General features: G+C 40.7%; 1 protein-coding gene across 1 annotated transcript in view; it reads left to right on the top strand.

The window, feature by feature from the left end:
- The window catches only part of luzp2 (leucine zipper protein 2), a 134,689-nt gene that overhangs the window by 58,242 nt on the left and 53,608 nt on the right, over positions 1-22,839 (top strand). Inside the window, exons 2-5 of the mRNA XM_056383919.1 lie at positions 8,102-8,219; positions 12,257-12,327; positions 16,284-16,365; positions 21,400-21,462. Of these exons, the coding sequence (XP_056239894.1) occupies positions 8,102-8,219; positions 12,257-12,327; positions 16,284-16,365; positions 21,400-21,462 (334 nt within the window). The remainder of the gene's footprint in view (positions 1-8,101; positions 8,220-12,256; positions 12,328-16,283; positions 16,366-21,399; positions 21,463-22,839) is intronic.

Here is a 22,839-nt window from a genome sequence, read left to right as displayed (position 1 = left end):
GAAAGAGTGAAAGATGCAGAATATTTGCATTTATTGCTCATGTGTAAAATTGGTTTACACTACTTTAATTTCATCTGTCTAAATGATAAATACAGATGCATCCAGGCTCTCTTTGCTGGGTGGTACTTGTTTTCAAATCATTATTTAGAGTTATATGATCAGATTGACATTTTAATGTATCTCATTGGGAACTCTTTATTATTTTTTGCTGCTCAGCTTCATCAGGTTATAGAATACCGTTTTTCTATTAACTTTTTTTTTTTACTTAATCTTTTGTAGAATCATTTGTTCAGTGAACAAAAACATTTTTCAGAACCTTTTAGTAGTAGGACTGAAAAAGAAGCTCAACAATTGCAGTGTCTGTGACATTGTGTACATGCTACAGTGCTGCAATAATACTCAAGATTATTTCCCAGAGTGTCACTGTGCTCGTCAAGGACACAGAATTACCTAAAATCAATGCAAAGAATGGAGTTGGTAACACATGAAAAGCAACAAACCAGCAGTCTCCTTAGGTAACCAAATATCAGCAATGAGCCAGTTATGGCTCCTGAGCTGCTGTGCACTACAAAAAGGTTGATTGTATCTATGATGTAGGCTTCATTCATACAAGATTAAAGCTCCTCCAGTGTAAAGGTCTGTGTCCATGTGTAGTGTGATTATAGATCAGCTCTAGCTTCTATATTAATACTGTGAAAGTATCAAAGCCTCAGTCCACAGAGAAATGCACACAGCCTGTATTCAGAAACTGAGCCTTAAAACCAGCCGTCAGGACTTCCTGTAACTTTGTGATGTCACAACAAAACACTCAGCCATTCTCCGGGCGTGGCCCACCCACAGACACCGTCCAGTCTTGCAGGATTTGGTTTCTCTGAGTTTTTTTTTTTTTTTTTTTTTTTTACTGGACTAAAATATGCTTTATTTTTATTGGATCACTCAGAAAACAGTCAGCCAATCAGAACCTTTGTTACTGGAGCTCCAGAGAGAAGCCTGAGAGAGGAGATGTAAAACTACACTGAGATGGTTTTTGGTTCTTAAAACCACAAATGTTCCTGCGGATCAAAACTTCAAATACAGCACAGAAAAAGTGTAAAATATTGGACCTTTAAACAAAAAGAATAATCACTGAATATTTGCCTTCAACACTGGCATTGCAGCTAAAACAAAAAACATTGGTTTAAACTGAAAAGTTTCTACCCATCAGTTTTGCAAAGACACATGTTTCAGAGGTTTACCAGCTACACACTAAAAAAAATAACACATTTAGATAAAATGACAGTGAACTCTCCATCAATGTAAACATTTCAGTTTGTGCTGTTTGGGTTTTGAGTGTGCAGCCATAGATTTCCTGAAATATTGTGGCATTCAAGGTCGGTGCATTGTTTGGCTTCCTCATCACCAATAGTTTCATCACGTCCCCCCCACCACACAATTAAAGAAGATTTAGTGTCACACATCTCCTGACATGCCTGCAATTAATAATCCATGCTGTCTGCGATGTTTATACAGCAGTTGGTAAACATGACTGACTATTGTTGCAGATGTTGGATGGTGGTCATGCTCTGCTAGAGGAATATATTAATTCACTGACAGGCCTTGGGCAATCCCCCTTATTACAGCTATTTATTTGCCCCCTTATAATGGCATAATTAATCCATCCTGAAATTGGAGGTACCACATAAACTGCTGTCTGCCCTTGATCTGCGTGACGGCAAATAAACTCCTTTTGTGCTCAGCAGCTGTTGGTTTCTGTGGATGTTTTCTTATTTATTTATATATATTAATATCAAATATTTAACTCCGATCCAACAGTCATGGACACGGCATGGTGTGTGAGTGTGTGTGTGTGTAACACTGGCACGTCACTCACCGATTGGATGGAATTTTCATTTTCTAGTCCAACACTTGGAATTAATGGTAAATGGACCCTCTTATGAACAATGACGCAACCTTTCACATCCACTTTCATCACACGGTCACTTCATACGGAGCTATTTGCAAGTTTTGCTACTGCTACATAGCCAGCATTACTTCATCCCTTTACTCAACAACAGCTGTCTCCAGAGGTGGACAGCAAAGCCAGCCACTCTTGTCTCTATGTGTCTCCTTCTACTGAAGTTAGCATGCTAACCAGCTAGCCTCGGCCCGTCTTGTCCCTTTCTGAAAGCGACTCGACTGCCCTGCGTGTTATAACATCTTGTCTTGTAAACACAATGATGGCTGAAGCTTGTCACGCGACATTCACCTCCACCTGCTCCCGACACGAAACCACGTTCAGCGTCACAAAAAACCTACAAATAACAAATTAGTTCAAATTTAGCCCCTAACCATAGTTAGCTGACTTTTTGTTTTCAGTTGATACTGTGAAAGAAACGTGAAAGAAATGAGACTGCATGTTGCTGCAGCTTCTGTTTTCCACATTCAAACTCGTATTTCTTTCAATCTCACCTCATCCACAAACACATTGCAGAAAATAATTTACAATTTGTATTAGAAGAGTTGAATTGCATTGATGTCAGTACATCTGATAATTATCATTGTGCCTGTGGACAAATAAGACTTCTGCAAAATAAGCCCAGCTTATTATCACAAGATTGCTGTAATAACTGATGGCTGATAATGTTTCCTGTCTCTGTGTTCTGTATGTGGTGAATCTGATAAATAAGTTGACAAACCAGGATGCAGGGGACGGCAGACCAGGGGTAGAAATAGGCTGCAAGACATGCCAACAGCACTTTGGGAGTAAACTTCAAGTGAAACAGAGTTTGTTTATGAGACATTTTTGCCCTGAATCGATCCTGTCAAGCAGCACTTATTTATTTGGACTAAATAACTCATTAAACATCATATCTCATGAGATTTTTTAAGTAAGGTTACATAAATTGCTGCTGATGAAGCTATAAAAAGATATTGAGCAGTAAATAGTAACGGGGTAATGAGGATGTTGTTGCAAAATAAATAATGGACATTTAAAGGAAGGTCCTAGCTGGACAATGATTTGATTTTGGTTAAAACTGTTTGTTGACATTTTGGATAATACATGTTTCAGTGATACGACCTTAAAGCACAAAGAGAGAGGCAGAGAGAGGTGGCATTTTACTCAGGTTGGAAAGGAACTCGTTTCATTTCCAAGAGGAACGACAGTTATTTAAAAATGGCAGATTCTTGGCTGCATATTTGTTATGGTCATTGGACTATGTGTATAGCTGACGTGGAAAGCATGATTGATAGAGCTTAGATTCGGCTGTGGGTGGGTGTTAAAATAACAGGTCTGGTAGTGGAGGGGCCTCCAAAGACACTGAGCCCAGGGGAATCCTTTAATTTGTCCTTGTCTGAACTGCCAACTGTCTCCTGCAAATTTTCCAAAAATAGCAGTGAGAGTTCATGCAGGGGAGGGGGGAGACATTAGGTTACTCAACCTGCTAACACACTGAGCTCCTCTGATTATTTCACTGCAGCTAAATGCTAAGCACTAGATACTGGATGATATCCTCAGTGTCCTTCTGTGAAGTTTTACTGGTCTCTACATATGAGGAGCCCTATTTTTGTGATTGCTATCAACTCAGTCATTTTTTATTTATTTTTTTTTAGTATCAACAGAACAAACAACACAAGCCGGAGAATGAATCCCCAGTATACCTTTCCCAACAGCAAATAAAAAGTATAACAGCACACAAAAGAGATGGAGAATAAATAAATAAATAAATGAAGATGAAAAAATCGGTGTCGGTGTAGCGGCACAGCAAGTTTACAACAGGGTACATCAGACAATCATTCCTTGAGTGTTGAAATAAATGTGTGCGGAAAGGTATTACTATTACTCCAGAGTCTGGATGCAGTGGATACTGAGAATGGAGGACTAATACTCCCTTTGAGCATGTTCATGAAAATCACACTGTTTATTATGTGTCGCCTTCTGCTCTCCTGACTTACCTTCAGCTTCAATGCTGTTAATATTCGCTGAAGGGTTGTTATTGTGATATTGTGGGCCCCGTCGCATATTTGAGAAATGTATTTTAGTTAATGTAATGAAAAACGGTGGTTGTCTGTGACGCACGCAAACTGTGGCCCAGACGGGTTAACACAAATACAAAATCCAAAACACGAGCGCACAAGCCGCAAAATGAATGCAAAATCCACAACACACATACAAAGGCTACAACACAAACACAAAAGCTACAACACGCATACAAAAGCTACAACACGCATACAAAAGCTACAACACACATACAAAAGCCACAACACGCATACAACCACCGTAACACACATACAATCGCCGTAACACATACAAAAGCTACAACACAAACACAAAAGCTACAACACGCATACAAAAGCTACAACACACATACAAAAGCTACAACACACATACAAAAGCCACAACACAAATACAAAAGCCACAACACACATACAACCACCGTAACACACATACAATCGCCGTAACACATACAAAAGCTACAACGCAAATACAAAATCTACAACACAAATACAAAAGCCACAACACACATACAAAAGCCACAACACACATACAAAAGCCACAACACAAATACAAAAGCCACAACACAAATACAAAATCCACAACACCAATGCAAAGGCCACAACACGCATATATTTGTACATTTGTATACATTTGTATTTGTGTTGTCCCACCTGGGCCACCGTACAAAACCTCAAAACCACACATGACGGTTTCATCAAAGTCCGACCTACAGTCTGTCATGAGTCACGTCGTAGATTCTCTGATATATAAAAGCCTTACACTATCAGAGATGTGGTTGACGTAGACTGTAGAAGGCTACAGGCAGACGTGTGAGTAGCTGTACATTTGTGAAGAAAAGCTGCATTCATGTCTTATTGTGGCTACGATGTGTGATAGGATTTATAAGCCTGCACTTGTCAACAATGGACCATGAGCTCCTGGAACTGAGACGCCACGGCCTTGGCTTCCTTTATTGAGCCACAGCTTGGATGTTAACTGTAGTGGTCAGTGGCATTTCCTTTAGCCTCAGTGGGTCTATTTCACACTGCAGGGTCGGCCTCATATAACTCGAGAGACCCGCTGTGACTCCCAGGGTGAGGAAATATTTGTCCGCAATAATCTGATTCAATAAACGTTGCCTCCTCCTCCTCATCCTGCTCCTCCTCCTCCTCCTCCTCGGTCTTGGGAGTTTGATGAGTTTTCGTGAAGACAGCCGGGGATTGATTTCAAACTGCAGATGTCTTGAAATGAAAGATTTCATTATCTCATCACGGCGGCCGTGTGCCTGGTGGTGCCCTTTCTGATCATGAGCCGTTTTGTCAGACATTCTGGTCGTCATTATCACACTTCCCTGCCTTGAAAAAGGGGGATCTTTGTTTGGGAGGAGGCTGCTAGAACACTGGACTCTTAAGGGAGTCATGGTACAATCATGCAGCTGTTACCATTTGTTTGGTTGTAATGAGCAGTTTGTAGTGGATTGGGTTGAAAAGAAATCCCGACTTTATCTAAAAAACCTTGTGCTATAGATGATTTCTGTGTCAGTGGGCTTCAAATTATGCATCTTATTCATTCCACAGATACCCAAGGGCCTATTCCATTGGGTAATGAATAATATGGCAGACAGGGAGGAATCTCTCACCCCGTCTTTCCCTGGTGCATGAACCTGCAATAAATTTCCCGCCAATGCCATATGGTGGCAAGTCATGTGTGGGATTCAGTATGCCATGTTATTTATTTATTTCCCAGGTGTTGCTTTTTCTATTAGTGATTTATGTGTTATTGTGTATGATCTGTTGCTGGGATCTATGACATGGGCTGTGCAGGGCTTTTTGGAAGACGGCTCGGGTTGAACCGGAGCCATGGATTCAGAAAAAAATGTGGCCCGCACTTAGCGTTTGTGCTTTCTGATTTCTCCCCTTTGGAACTGAGCATGTGAGGAGCGGTCCACCACGTTCTTTTCTTTAAACGCACACATTCATGTAGAAGTGGGAGCTAAGTGAGAGATATTTGTGACTATCAGCAAGTGTTTAGCAAGGAATTATTCAACTATATCAAATGCGTATGCTTTGCTCGAAGCTGTTGTTGTCATTTGGAGTTTCTGATTACATAAGGAAGTAAGCTGAGAGGATCCTTTTGATCTTTTGAATTTTGTTGTGGAGTAAAAAAAAAAAAAAAAAAAAACATAAAGATCTGTTTTAACAAGCTGTGTTGGTGTGTGTTGGGGTTGTGGTATTTTATTTATCCTTAGTTCCAGATCTTAAACTTCAACTGGGTTTACCTCTTAAACCCCATTTCCTAAAATTCTGTGTATATACGACCAGTTTTCCTGCCAAAATATTGTTTGTTTGTTTTTTATCGAAATGTCTGCCATGCTGCAAAATGATTATATGGAACATTTAAACAAAACCTTCGCTGACAACATATTTCATTTGCAATCATTTCTGTGTAATATCCGCCTGTGGCAACTAAAGCAGGATTAACGTCTTTATGGTCATGTTTAACCATGCAGGATTTGAATCCTGAACCCCAGTGTTAAATGTTTATATTAGCATATTAACATTATATTTAGGAGACAGGTTTGTCTGGATCATAAGTCTATATTACAAGTGTTTATTCTCAACACATGTTGCAGCTATGGATCCTGGTAGAGGATGGATGTGAAATCTTTTCTCAAAACCATCTTACTGTACTGTGTATCTATTAGCAACTTGAATTTAAATCTACTACAGCTTGTTCACGCCATCCTCTGCAGCGCGTGTTTGCAGATTATTAACCTCAATACATTACTCTTAAATTAATTCTCATATAACCTTTTGAAGATTGAAATTGCTTTATTCTTCCTGCCACTCGTTGGTTGTTTATTTTGTACAATTTTGTCGTTAAATCAGTTTTTTTTTTTTTTTTTCCTACAAGTTGCAAAGCGATGGCCAAAGTAAAATGGGGGCAAGTGAGGATCACAGAGTGAGGCAGGGCCATTTTACACACTCACCTCAATTTGTCTCCTGATAAACACCTTGTCCAGTCAGAGAAAAAATAAAATAACTGTGCGCCTTTTCATAAGTTGATTCCACTTCTAAAATTAAGATAAAATTTTGGCACTTGGCCTTTTCCTTTTACGTTTCGGCTGCCTGCTATCTGCAGAGGAGAAGGCTGCATCGGCTCCGTCGTGACTGTTATTATGAACTATTACAATTAAGACTCAAGGGGTCATCAAAGTAATCAGATTCATGGGCTTTATGGGAAATTTAGGGCCCCCAGGCTCTTTAGTTAGCAGGTTAACCGCATTGAGATATACGTGATTTCAAACAGCTCCCAGAGGAGTTGTTGTTGTCCTTGACTCAGTAAACAAGGATGTTAGATTCAATGAAAAATAGATTTTTCACTTTTTAGATTTGTGTCAGCCAATGGAAGGAAACATACGGGATATAACTCTTATCCTGTCGATTTTAAGGGGTAAGAAGGAGATCAAGTTTTTTAAAGAAGAAGCAGCCAAAGGCCAAATGTGTCATGTTATCCAGCTCTCTTAAACTCTTGTTTTTGTACCCAGATTCTCTCTGTGCACATTTCCTTCAGTACATCGCTCTGCTGGGGTTACACTACGCCATTTACAATGAGAAAGAAAATCTTTATTATGGCTATGGTTCATGCAAAGCTGCTGTGAAGGAATATTTGCCTCTCTGGAAGCTCCGTAATAAATGACACGACCGCTCTGCAGTGCCATTCAGTTGCAGTTCAGCTTTGCAAAGAGAAAAACAGGATTTGACAAATGTGCCCCCAAGATTTTTTCCCTTAATAATTGGATGGAGTACATGAATATTTAAATGGAAATGCAGGGGCATACCTCTGGTCAAAAGACCTATCTCTGTAAAACGAGCCTTCACTAAATTGGCTGATTGAAAGGAATAGACGTTTTTTTTTTTCCCCCTCTCTTTTATTCATCCAGAGACTGTGCTGAGTAGATATTAGTTTTCTCCCCTATTGCTCTACCCTTTAGCTTTAACGATGGTGCTTTTAATCCAGTTTAAAACACCTCTTCCTCCCAAGGGTGCCAATAAAGAGTGAATTCTCTCAGTCAGTGGCGGATGTGTAATAGTGAAATCTCTCTCTCTCTCGTTCTCTCAACAGACAAAGCTACGATGGGCTGGAAAAGAAGCTAAAGGAAGTCTTCAGTGAACGAAGCAGCATCTTGCACCAGCTCTCCAAGACATCAAAGGAGCTGGACAGCATAAAAGGCAACCTTCAGGTTGGATTTTTTTTTTTTTTACTGTTTCTCTTTGAAAGATACAGCGATGTTAGAGGGCTTAGCTGGTCCGTGAGTTCTGGGCCGGAAGTCATTTCCCAACCTCTCTTCCAGCTGTTCGATGAACGGGAGAGCCACGACTCTTTATCACTTCATTTTTCAGTCAGTCTTCTCTGCGGCGACTCGCTGTTGTTAAATGTTAATGTGCGAATGTTTTTTTTCTTTTTTCAATTGAGTGAAACCCAAACACCCATGTGTCACACGTGTGATGTGTTTTACTGGAAATGCAGCGACACACAGTTGGAACTGCAGATCAATTAATAAGCAAGTGAGTGAAATCTGTGAGTAGTGAAATGAGGACGGCGGGTACAAAGAGGAAAATCAGAGCTGCACTGGCTTGAAAGGTAAAAAGTGTTTTCTGTCAAGACCTGACATCACAGCTGGGCGTTCAAGTCACTGGCAGGAAGAGCCACACTTTGAGACTGGCTGCAGTCACTCAGAAAAACTATGCTTCATTACAACTCAGGTTTTAACTCCTGTGTGTGTTTTTTTTTTCAGCCATTGGTTCCATCGGTTCTGATATTGTACTCACCAAAGGTAATTAATGAGGGGAGGGAACATGACAGCATCACTGGAAATAGGTCCAAAAGGGGAAAGTTTAACCTCCGGGTTGTTTATTTTTATTTGGGTGAAAAAACAAAGAAGCAAAATCCAACCTGCACCGCCCGTTGTAAAACATCCATCACACGTTACTGACCTGCTTTTTGTTTCTGGGATGCGTAGCTGCGTGCGTTCCCAGTTTACCAGTGCAATGGAGGGAAATGGCACCATTATGGATCCAAAGCAACACTGTCAGCTTGTTTACAACCAGTAAGACGGTTTGACCACTGCTGCTTCCCGCCCCGTCGGGTCCGATTTTTATTTCTGTTTTTATTTTTTTAGCTTTTTAACTGTTGCCTTGGAGAAAACAATGTTATCATAACTGATGGCCTGAGCTGCAAAAATGAAACCCATGCTGTAGCTATTGTTTTCTTTAATTGTATCCCTTGTTAATTAATGGCAACACTTTATTGTGAAAGAAATATAAAATCAGAATATAAACAAACCTGTGGCTCTCATGAGATGCAGGCATCAGATTTTTTTGTTGTTGTTTTTTTGTTGTTTTTCTCTTTTTATATGCAACGTGTTGTCATTTAAAGGCTCGTTTATTTTCACCCAAACCCTACTTTACATGCATGTGTTTTGAAGAGTTAGGAAAAATTTTGCCCTCATTAAATTTAGCCTGAAAACAAAAATGCAAAAATATAAACCCCCAACTCCTACAGTGAGGCCGGTATCTCATAAATGGGTTTATAAGACAACTTCAGGTGGACGATAATGAGGGTTATTATCCCCGCCGCAAAGGGAGGGATCTGTTGGTTCTGCCAGCTACTGGTCATGGACATTCTGTCAAGTAATGTACCATGTTATACTGTAGATATTATAATTCTGTGAGCATTTCACAAAAGACAATTATCTCGTTGCCAGATACTTCACTTCACTTCCCACCAGTCAGATCAGATCAACTTCATTACGGATCTTGGCAATGACAAGAAATGAACAGAAACTCAATTATACATTCAGATATTTTAATCATTTGCTATTTTTCAGTCACATTAACGTGCGCGACACTGGTCTTGCTCACTTGTCCCTCTTGGACATTTAGACCTTGTGGCGCCAGATGCCCCGGCGTTTCTGTGCAACACTCCCCCGAGCTGCAGTGCGAGCGATTGTTTTCCTCTTCGCAGGGTGTCGGTGTTTCGTTTTTCCTTTTTTTGCGGACCAATGGGATTGTCAGAAAATCAATAATCAAGCAAATGATATGCACCATTTTTTCTGCATTTGTGTGTGTTTGTGGAAAAAGCTCATGTAGTCTGGCTGCAGTCTTCCCCAGGGCAGGCTTTGGTGTCTGCTCACTGCAGGCTCGCTAGGTTGGCATCTGTCTTGGCCCTGGGCCGTGTGCCAGCACGCTGGGCAGGGCAGAGGTGGGGTTAGATTTGGAGTTGTGTGCTGCAGAACAAATCTATTCTTCAGGGGGGAAAACATCATCTACATAAAAATCATCAACTTTTAAAAGGGAATCACATCAACGGGGGAGAAGCATTTACTATTTATGGAAAGATTTGACAGAGCAAGTGTTTATAGTTTTAATGAGTTGCCCTCTAGGTGCGGGTCAGCAACCCTAATAATTAAACTTGGTGTGGAGGGGAATTTATTCTTGGCAGTGGCTCCCAGGTGAGATCTTGCAAAGCAGCTAGTACAAGAACAGGAGGTGCGTTGCTCTGCACCTAACTCTGAGCACCGAGAAATATTTGGATTTTACTCTGAAAAAAACAACCACAAGACATTTGCCCATAAGTTAAAAGTATCTGTATTGTGGTTTAAATTCAATGTCATATAACTGAAGGGGATTATTTTTTCAAAATGAAAGCAGTAGTACAATAATAGCGCACTGACATATTAGTCCCATATTCACTTTATAACTGCAGATTTATAACTACAGAAAGCTTTACACTGTATTTTACAACCCGTAACACCGGGGCAGGTTTGGTGTGAAATTAAATGATTTGCTTTATGACTCAAAGTAATCGAGGTAGTGGAGAATAAATTCACACAAAAAAGATTTTAGTATCTCACAGCTGTACTCGAGACTTCACTTCCTCCTTGTTTTTAGATCTATGATAATATATTATATCTTTCATGTGTTTAACTTCCTTGAACGGTCCATTTAATCACAAAGCAAACAAAAAGTGGGACAAAAATAAAAATAATGTGTGTTGATTAGCGTGATAGATTGTAAGCCACACCTCTCTGTCATCCTACATTTGCATTACATTTACATTTAGTCATTTGCCAGATGCTTTTATCTGAAGCGACTTACAAGTGAGCGACGTCACTAAAGCCTCGGTGCAGCAGGAGACCTTGGCATAAGTGCTAAGTACTACATGTATTTAATAAGTGAAGGAGATCACGAGGGGGGGGGGGGGCATCCAAGCGTTAAACTGGAAGTGTGTCCAACCTGTAAACTGTTTTCAGAGGACAAAAAAGGCTTGTAAAGCTTTGTGGCCTGCGCCATAGTCATCTTTTCTTTTTCTTTTTTTTTTTGTGGACAATGATGGAGGGAGGAAAAGAAAAGTGGCCGTCTCACTCCTGGCTCCATGTCAGATGATGCAAATCACTGAATTCGAGGGGATATCACCAAGGAGACGATGCAGGAGCTTAAGTCCTTTTACTAATACGAACAGTTCTGAGCCAACATTATTTTATCTGAAGTTAATGTGCATCCTCTATTGTCCCCTTCTTCCTCCCCTTCAACGTAAATGTGCATGAAGTGAAATCAGGAGCTGCGGAGGAGGAGAAACATCTCCTGTATCTTTATGGAAATGTGCTGCTAATTGCCACAGATATCACCTTCAAGCACAGTTTGAAGAAGAAGCTATCTCTCCCTCTTAGTCCATATTTTCTGTGTGGGAATTTCTGTTCAGTTCATAACAAATAAAAAAATATATATATATCTTGGAGGACCTGACTAATCCATAATTACCCATCAGGCGGGTGCTTAGGCGCCGGTGGAACCCAATCTGTGCGTCTGCCTCTGTCTTCGTTAGGGTTTTTAAGAAGGAATTCACCACCGGATTGTTATGGGCTGTATGTATGAGTTTTTTGGGCATCGACAGCATTTTACATCTGCTGTTTTATTTTTGTTATAAAACGCACTTCAGTTAGTTTACAATTGCGGTGCTCTTCATATTCCATTACAGTATTCACCCGTGACTCATAGTTAACACTGAATTGTCAGACTGTTGCTTGAAAGAACTTGCAACCTTCAACGATGTACCTGGGAACATTTTGAAATGCACTTCAAGGGAACTGTGTACAGTATGGCTGCTTTGTGGGTTGCTTTGAAATAATTCTCTTTTTTGGAGTTTGTCATGTAGGTAGTCTGCGCAGCGGTGTACTGTATGTGCTGGAAAAATAGTGTCTTCTGTTCTCTCTTTCAGACACTGAAAAGCGATGACTCAGTGGCCAAGAAGGACGTGCAGAGGATCCTGGAGCTCAGCCACAAACAGAGGTAAAGTGAGGCAGCATCAGTGACTGAGACACGAGTTAACAACATAACAACAGCACTGACGCCACTCACCAAGGTCATTTAAATGTAGGCTGGGAATTTAACCTGACTATCAGTAATGGCGGATCAATCAATCAAATCTAAGGCATGCGATTTATCATACTCATCACCTTCACCATCAATTAAATGTCATGTAAACTCTGAATTATATTTAATATATATTAAAACCTGTGAAAACGTTGCCTCAAATCTTAAGTTTATCTCTCTAATAGAGTTGTGAGCGGAGCGATTTCAGAGAACCCGGGAATCTGAAAGTCAAAGTCCCGTTCACTTGTCCCATAGACGATGTCACATGACTCCGAGACGGAGCTCGACTGAGGCTCTGGTGGCCGTGAAACTCTCCCGGGCGAATCAGCAGCGCGAAAGATTATAGATAGAAAAATATCTGCTTCTAGGAAACGCCTGGAAACATAAAATAACTCCAGGGTTGACTTCCAGGGTGTATTTTATAAAGAAACATCCAGTCACTGATTTTAAAACACTGTTATCTTCTCCGCTGACGGCTGGTGGAAGCTAACGATTGCCATGTTGAGGAGACTACAAATACAATTTGCAGCTTGAATCAATTAACGTTTAGATTCTGGGTTAGTTTTGGATGGATTCAGTAACTATGGTCGCTGTGTAATTAGAACAAAAAAGTGTTCAGAAAATGTACTGCCAATCTGATTTGCGCTTGTGAGTGGCCTCTTCTCCATGGCAACAGTAGCTGAAACTCATGGGTGTTGTAGTGTTTTAAGATGTCCGTCAAACTGAAGGACAGAAATTAGGAATTAAATTAAAATGAAATATTTAAAACTTGTCCCGTAGGGTCCCACGTCTGTGTGAAGTATCACCTTAAAGGTCCATATTTTACACTTCTCCAGTGTTTTATTTGAAGTGTCGATTCATTAGAAGATATATTAAACCATCTCAGTGTAGTTTCACATCTCCTCTCTCAGGCCTCTAACTGGAGCTCTAGTAACAACAGGTCGGTGAGCCAATCAAAGGAGAGGAGGCTCTGAGCTTCTCTTCTGATTGGCTGACTGTTTTCTGAGTGATCCAATAAAAATATAGCAGATTTCAGGTAAAAACACTCAGAGAAACCAAATCCTGCAAGGTTTGGATGGTGGGTCCAGGTGGGCGGGGCTTGGTGACTGCTTTGTTGTGACATCACAAAGTTCCAGAAGTCCTGACGGCTGGTTTTAAGGCTCAGTTTCTGAATACAGGCTGTGTGCATTTCTCTGTGGACTGAGGCTTTGATACTTTCACAGTATTAATATAGAAGCTAGACCTGATCTATAATCACACTACACATGGACACAGACCTTTACACTGGAGGAGCTTTAAATTACAGAATGTGGAATAACTGGCTCCTCCCACTTGACATCGCTATAGTATTTAATTGACAGTGGCCTGGCAACACAACTAACAACTGTGCCCCGCCCACTTCACACTGCTGAGAAGAGCCCAGAGGAAAAAAGAGGAAGGAAACTCTCACATGAAATGAACCAAACTGTTCTTCCTTTGACAGAAAATAGTGTGATAGTGTTGGACCACATCGCTTATAGCAAGAAGCTGATTGACTAAACTTTCAGGACTTTAAATAATGGCTCATTTACTGTTATTGATGCTGGTTATGCTTAAGTGTGGTCCACTTTGTTTATACATGGCAGTATACACAGGGGCAGGCGGATAATGCATAATCCAGTTTTAAATCCTTCTCGTACATTTGAAAAATAACGTACCTGAGAAAAAGCAGATCAAGCATTTGTGAGTTAGCGCTTTATCTTTTTGTGCAGGCAAGCTGGAGAAGTGTTTACCTACAGTGCCTTACCTGTTAGGATTGTCTGATTAATGTTGTGTGTAATGAGACTGTTAATGATTAGCAGTCATTTGTGGCCTCACTGCTCTCTGAAATGTCAGGCTGATTGAAGTCCAGCCTCCTGTGTGCAGTATCTTGATAGCCAATCAATAGCCTATCTCCAGTCCGTGGCAGCTCTCACATGTCATCAAGCTAAAAACCATAAAGCAGCGGCTCGGCTCGATGTTGCCTACCAAGCATTTGTGAGCCATTTGTGAGTTTTTATTTTTTCAAAGTGTTATTAATCCACCTTTGGAGTTCCATGTCTGCCAAGTGTGATTACTAGCTGACTCCATCATGGCGGATGCAGACAGATGATTCATTGCAAGTCATTTATTTTTGACAACTCTTAACAGCGATTTGATTGCTTTCTGAAAATAATTTTTGCTACAAAACTGTAACGCAACAGAAAATGTTTTTGCAACGGAAAGAAGATACAGACAGAAAAACAGTGTAACGTTTTAAAGTTTTAAAATGGCACCAATTAATTCAGCTGCGATTTAACCTGTCAACCCTCTTTGTGCTCACTTGTCGCAGGGGTCGCTGCCCTGTGCCTTCAGAGTGTGGCAATCACACATTTTTACCGTGCTGTTTTCTGTCAGTTTGAGCAGTTTTGATCTTGTTTGTGTGCAGAATGTTTCCAAGTCTTGCATGCAGGAGATAGGAATATAAATGAAATGCCAAAACAGTGGTGGCTGGCTGGTCGCTGCGAACAAAAAAAAAAGTTTGCTAGGCTGAAAGTGTGCCAAGAGACAAGACCGCTGGCATTTAAAATCTAAGAGTATATGGCTGTCGAGCAGTGAGATCCTCTCCACACAAACACTGAGCGCTGCTGTCTTGACGTCCGTACTTTTAAACTTGCCGCCTTGTTCGTAAACAGTAAATAGGCTGTTATCTCTAATTTAGACGGGCTGCCGTGTGATGCGATTCCTACAAGTGTTTTTCGAAACCACTGACCTACATCACTTGCCCACTTGATTCATAATTCAGAGCGCACTGATGTTATCTGTTCACAGGAGCATCAAACGCCACTGAAATACCCGTTGCATCTTAATGTATTAACATTTATGTTAAACACGTAATGAATGCAGCACTAGTCTTCATACAGCATGCATAAAATCAGCGTGGAGTGTTCCACTTGCTCGTAGGCTACTACATAAAACTACATCATCAGAGCTACACTGTGTATTTTTTATACATCTGCTTATTGACCTGGAATCAAGTGGCCATTTTCAATTATTATACTTGTGCTGGTGTGTCTGTTAAACTGTATATTATCTGAGGGATAACCGGCGCATACATCTAAAGAAAAACCAGCTGCAGCCGAGCTTTAAGATTCAAACAGGGAAACATAAAAGATATAAATGAAGATGAATTGTTCATAAATTGTTTTTGAACTTAAAGAAAAATAAATGCAGAAAGCAAAAATATTTTGAAGCAACAGTCAAACAATGTGAGAAATCAGCTAATTTAAATGAGAGAAAGATTAAACAAGGCTTGAACAGTGCAACAAAAAGCAATTCACAGCACGTTTGGAAATCAGTTTAGCAATAAATGTTGAACAAATACATCCTCAGTCACCCCCCAATTGCATAATTAATAAAATGTTAATGTTCGCACTGTTGCACCTTCATTACTGCAGCTTCCCAAAGTGGAACTCTGATGTTAAAATGATTGTTGGAAATAAAATTTCTGCTTCTTTATTCTTGAGTTTGTGAAACTTGAAACCACATATACTTTCGGGATAGGGTTTATACTCATGTAAATATATTCATACAGCTTTCTTTGTGCACACGGACAATATTTATCTAACTGCTCAGAGATGGCAACATGATTTAATCCCGTGTAACAACACATATAAACTGCTGTTTTCTTCTCTTTTCTCAGCAGAGGCTAACCCAAGACAATAGACTGAAAACTGCTTTACACAAATCGGGCTCTGTGCAAGATGGCTGTTGACCGTGCGGTGTATTTAAGAAAGCCATTCTGTGACAAGGCGGGTGTGAGGGTGTGAGGACGACGTGCTAACAGTGTTTTTCACTTCCCTCTTGTTTGACAGAGAGGAGATGAAGTCCCTCCAGGCGGCCTTGCAGAAGCAGCTGGATGAGGCAAATGAGAGAGCGGAGAAGCAGCAGGCCACGGTAAGACAGAGCTGACCTGACCATCAGCATCCGGTCTCATCTAACCCGCCGCGTCACCTGTCACACAGGCTCCTCGGTGGGCCACGCTCATTACGCAGCAGCCAGCGCTCTCGCCTCCTTACCTCATTGCTTGATTGAAACTCTCAGAAAATAAAGAAGGAGAGCTTTGTTGCCTCCCAACTCACCCACCCCCACCCCTACACAAAAATTAATAAGATCCGACAAAGGTTTATTAACCTACGAACATGTACTTATCTATCCATCAATCTCTCCATCTACACTTTCCCTCTTTCTCCCTTTGCTTCGAATTTAATTCCACACAGTATCTCTGAAACACCTTCTGGCCAATTCAATTCAATTAATCACTTGGTCTCTATAACCTCAGAAAATAGTGCAAAAATGCCCATCAGTATTTCCCAGACTCAGAGGTGATTAACTGAAATTCCTTATTCTTTTTCACTCACAGTCCAAAACCCAAAGATATAAAATGTATCATTATATGATATAAAAAAATAATAAAAAAGGAGCTGAAACAAAATGAGTGTTTGACTTTTTTACTCAATGACTTAATGAATTATTGAGATGGTTTTTAATTATTGAAATAGTTGCTGATTAGTTTAAGTTTTAAAATGCAGCTCCAGTTATTTCATACGTATCAATTTATAAAACTAAATCTTTTGTTTTACACACAAATCTTAAGTCATTATATATGCAGATGATACTCTGCTCATACTGTAACTGTAACGAGGTATTCAGAGATAACGTCACAGAACGTGTGCGACTTGTTCAAGAAAAACATTATACGTTTAAATGAGTAAATGCAACTCAATATGGAATATATGACGCTGAGTTAAAAGCTGTGCGTCTCTATACAGATGAATCAAATTAAATTACTACTGAATCTGCTTAATCGACACTTCTCATGGTCACAGCACATCGACAGTGTTATGGGAAGAGGCTCAGTGTCAACGGAGAATTTCACCTTTGCCCACTCCAGTAATTATGACAAAAAAGAATGCTGAATTAATTAGAAGTACTTTAACCTCTGATCCGCTCGATAAGAAACATGATAAGCAGCATCAGTATCACGGTCACTGAGACAAGTGGATTACATAACCACACGTATCAGACGGCGAAGCACCTGTACGTTTAAGAAACAAAGTGTGTGACTGTCTTATTTATTTTATCGACACGTGGAGTGTAAAACTGATCTTTCATTACTGTTCTCATAAGCTAGTGAAAACTAGCATGCATCAGTGTGAAATGCTAGTGGGTTTTGGACAGTGAGGTTTGGAAAAACAAAAGCAGTGTGGAGCGCCAAGCATCGCTTTCGCTGGTTAAAATGTCAAAGGGCACCTGCAGCGCTTCATATCAGCAGCTGCCGTTAATTAAAGGCTAATTCTGTGAGGAACTTCAGGACAAGCCTAAATTAAACTCGTGTGTCAGACACAAAGGCCGTTCAATAAACATTTAAGTAACGTAAATATAGGTTTCGGTTCAGACATCAGCATTAGACTTTTACTGCCACTAATATTCAGATGTGATTAAATATCTGTTGTGACTTGTGATTACAACCCCCCCCCCCCCCCCCCCCCCCCCCCCCGCCCTCAGTTGTTGGTATAAACATGAATTCATTTTAAGTGCACTGTGGCAGATCCACGTCTTTTAAAGTTGTGTTTTTTTGTTCTTTTTTTACTGTATTGTGCCACATTCGTATCCTCGCGCCATTCAGAGACACGGCCACGTCTTGTTCTGCCACCAAACTCCTTATCAACAAATCAGCATGACGCCTGTCCGGCTGCTCCGACAGGGGACTGCTCCAGGGATTTCCAGTATGTGCTAATCAAAAGCTTGTCCTGTAATACTCCTGCCTTCTCTCATGCACGGTTCACGAGGTTTCACGTGCGCTGCGGCGTTTACGATCAACAACAAAGTCATCTGCGCTCTGCGAGGGTAAACGATTGTACAGTAACATTTCAGACGACATTCTTGCCATTTTCCTTAGACCAGTGACAAATCCCAGTTGCTGGGTTTTACGGTTTGAGTTTGACATTTATGGTCCGTCAAATGGTATTTATAACAACCGATGAGATTGAAGATTAAAAAGAGCACCTCTGCAGCGATGCAAATGCCACACACGTACAACTCAACGGTGAAATACTGTATCTGCTTCAGAGTCCTTGTGTCCACATGCGGCTCAGTGGGTGAACAGGGCTTCTAGAAAAACTCCAACAGAGAGCCTGAATGAATGAAAATAATTCATCTGAGCTGATGTGCAGAAATCACCAAACGCACACATGGAGGAGAAGAAGAGAAAAAAAGTAGGAATATATACTGATGGGTGCGGACAGCGGCATTCAAACCAAATCTCTACCTCGCTGCAGAGTTCTGCATGAGGAGCAGTGTTTAGTTCTGAGAGTGTGTCTGTGATTTCTGTTCATCAGCAGCTGAAGTAAAATTTTAATTTTTTCTATTTGTAATATTAGAAACTCCAGCTTTTTTTTAAATGTTGTAAAGAATCCTCCCGAACGACTGGAAACGTGATTTTAGGGCTGCAGCTAATGACTTACATTTAACCAGACACTCTTTTCCTTATTAAATGTTTAGAATCAGCTTCTTCACATAATTTCTTTTGTCTGACCAGCAATGAAAAAATGATATTCAAACTGGAGTGAATACAAAAAGTATCCTGCACAGAGGGATTGAGTGAGTGCTTGGTGTTCTAGCAGCAAGGCTCCACAGATGGACCTACGTCAGTTGTCTTATGTCTGTTGGTTCTACTGAAATAGCTCCATGACCAGTGGATGGACCGTTATGAAGTTTGTCCCGACAGGATGATTTGTAATAACTTTTGATTCTCATGTAACTTTTCAAACAGCATCACCCAACACTTTCCTTCATGACCAGCTACCTGCAAAGCTAATGATATGGCTAGCATCCTAAATGATGCTAAACATAAGCATGTTAGCATTGTCACTGTGAGCATGTTAGCATGCTGATGTTAGCATTTACAGAGCTACTTGCGTGGCTGTAGTTTTGTTGTTTGATAAATGTCTTAAATTTTTTTAACTGTTCTTGAGACATTCTCTATCGATTGATTAATCGGTTAATCGACAGATCATTACATCACTAAATGATTCATCCAGCTCAGCAGTCCAGCTGGACCGGACCAAGTTCATTTTCTTACTCACTTTCATTTTTTACATTTCATTTTGAAATGAAAAGGGATTTTTGTTGCGTACCGCTTATCCTTATAAGGTCGCAGGGGGAGCTGGAGCGAGGGGGGCGGGGTGCGACCCTGTACAGGTCGCCAGTCCTGTCACATATGACATTTTTGAAGCACAGTTAACCCGCATGTGTTTGGATTGCGGGAGGAAGCTGGAGTACCCAAAGGAAACCCCACACGGGCACGAGGAGAACATCGAACTCCTCACAGAGAGGCTCCGACCCAAAATACACTAAACAATAAAAAACTGAGCCGCTAATGTTAAGAAGCTGATTTTAAGTTTCCCCTCTATGCACCTAGATGCTGCATCCAGATGTGTTTTTTATTTTTCCCAGCGCTCCCGGGGGCTGTAGTGGTGACTGAAAGGCTCAGACATGAACCTTGATGTTATCGTGCCCTGATGTGAGTCAACTGCTGAGGCTTAGTTTACTGTTCCCTGGGGTACATACCTGGTGTGAGGTCACCAGCTCCATGAATCTTTTCCTTATTTGTCCCCCGGACTATCTTGATGACCTCTCTCAAGGACACACGACACCAAAAAACTGTTGTTGTTTTTTCAAATTGAAACACACACACACACACACACACACACACACACACACACTGAGAGTTCCCCCTTCTTTCAGATATACGGCAGCCGTTGGCAGCAGTTTGCAATCCGCAGCCGGTGTTTGAACCTCTGCCTGGCTGCTAAACACAAGATACAGGCCCGCACGAGCAAGACATGCTGAGCTCATGATAAAAGGATTGAGATAAACAAAGATATCACTCTGACATGATAAGCATATGGGCTATTGAATCAGGCACACGGTGGAAAACAGGCAGTCACTCACTGCAGAAATAAACGCCTCAGCGTATTTATACGTGGCGACATCAGAGAGTCTCCGATGAAACATTTCTGGACACTTGTTATGCTAAAGTAACTTTGTAAGACACCAGAGAAATACTATATGTGACAGCGTTTTGTTTTTTTTCATCAGTTAAAAAGTCCTTAAGCCTTGATGGGTCGCCAGCTGGAAAGTGAGAAACTGTGTTTTAAAATTTCACTACTGCACTGGGGCCTCTGTGCCACCGCCGGTTTATAAGGAGCAGTTCATTTATGGTGCGAGCTTCAGTATCCTGCCTGAATTTAAATTCACCAACACTGGTCATACTGGTTAAATTAAAGACAATAAATCAAATGGGGACACTTGTTTTGCTAGCATTGAGTGCACACACGACTGCCAGTGCACGGAGGCTGCAGCAAACTCAAAACTAAATCCTGCACCAGTATCTTCCTTCTGTCTGTTTTTAGTTTTTATTTTCTACACATATATATATATATATATATTTACTATTCTCAGGGGCAGTGACAGTGACTGAACATGACCTTTGATGTTATCGTGCCCTGCTTGGGGATGTGAGTCAACTGGTGCCGTCTAGTTTACAGTTCCCCCCGGGTGCACTCGCTAGAAAGTAGCAAAAAAAATAAAAAAGTGAAAGTGAATTTCATTCCTAAAAACAAGAAGATGCTGGGAATGGGAATGTTTTTTTTTTTTTTTTTTTGCTTCTGTTAAGTTTATAAGGAATGACATTTGTTTAAAATATAAAATATAGATGCAGAATTTCTTCCTGTTTGAGCCACTTCAAAGCTTTATTTGCTCAGCAGTAACAAATCGGACTGCTGCATTGTTGGTTCTGGCGTCTTGTCCTTAAACATTGGAGGATGGTGAATCAGATTCTGGATCTGCCTTTTGTTAATGATCATAAATATGCTCTCTGCATGGACGGACGTCTCATCATCTTTCTTTTGTCCTCTCTGTCTCCAGATCAAATTTCTTAAAGTGGAGATGGAGAAAAAAACCAAAATCATCAAGGACCTGCAGCAGGAGGTGAGTCATCAACGCATGATTTAAGGTTTGAATCACACGAGACTTCATTAATTCTCTGTTCAGGCTTTCATGAGCTACATATGTAAGCATAAAGGGAAGAGTTTACTCTAATGTACTGATCCACTTTTCCGCTGCCTTGTCTACTTCCATTTCATTTAATGATTTTCTGTGTTTGCCAAATGCCTTGTGACAATCCCCAGAGACTCAGAGGGGAGCTTGTTGCTTTCAATCAAAGGTGGACATCCGCTGGCATGAATATGTCTATTTTACTGAGTAGTTTGTAATCACTGCAGCGTGTCTTTGATCATGATTGTGATCGCGACTGCTGTGGCTTGTGTTGGCAGAGAGAACTGATCTCGCTTCTGCCGCCTTTTTCCTGCAATGGATTTCTCGCCGCATGATCGTCGAACATCAGTGCAAAATAGTTCATCTGAAAAGAAGTTTTTCTCTCTTTGATTCTGAGGGGCTGACACCAAAATCTGACGTTTACCACTGATGCCTTAGACAGCTGGGGGAGAGAAAGAAAAAAAAAAGTTCTGCTGGCAAATACCATTGTAGCTGTACTGACAATATGTGACACTACATGATCCACCATTTGGATTGTTGTAGGAGGGAGAAAAAATGAAATACACAGAGAAAAAACATCAAAACAACATGGGCCCATTAAATGTAACATAGCTACATCAGCGGCAGCTGCCTCTTAAGATGTTTAGTCATTTAAGGTCGGATGTTTCCATTGTTACTTTGGTTTGTCTGTCAGCGATGAAACATGAAAAAAAGGAGGCGAAAAACGTCAAACTTCTGCTTCTGCCGAGTCAAATGAAATTTATGCTTTATACTTAATGGAGTTTACAGAAGATACATACATACATAGATATGGAAGACACTTTAATTATTGCAGCATGTAAACACGGAGCGAACCAGCTGCTGAATGACACGAGAAAAGGGTTTTTTTTCTATCATTTCTGACTCAGATTGACAATATTTATAAAGCATTTTTTTCCACAACAAATTCCTTTCTGAACATATAATACCTTGTGTATTTACGAGTTCCTGTGTAAATAGCTGCGGGGTTGCATGCAGCGGGCTCATAATGCTCCGTAATGGCACACCATGGTCACAGTGGATGCGGGCAGGCTATTTAATTACACCACAAGATCAAGAGAAATGATGATGAAGAGATACTGGAAATTACCACGCCATATTGCTCACCACTGCAGGGAGGAAACTGGTTTTCGCCAGATGTTCAAATTAATTTGAGACCAATTTTGACTTAACTCTGCCTCAGTAACGTGATCAAGCGCTTGAAATGAAGAACCCGACAATGACATGATGACACCAGTTTCCTGGGATTAGAGGAGCACCTGCCAGAGTGCA

This window comes from Seriola aureovittata, chromosome 1, assembly GCF_021018895.1.
Source record: "Seriola aureovittata isolate HTS-2021-v1 ecotype China chromosome 1, ASM2101889v1, whole genome shotgun sequence".
Lineage (NCBI taxonomy): Eukaryota > Metazoa > Chordata > Actinopteri > Carangiformes > Carangidae > Seriola > Seriola aureovittata.
Note: the sequence above shows the minus strand (reverse complement) of the source record. Positions and strands in the feature narration are given on the sequence as shown.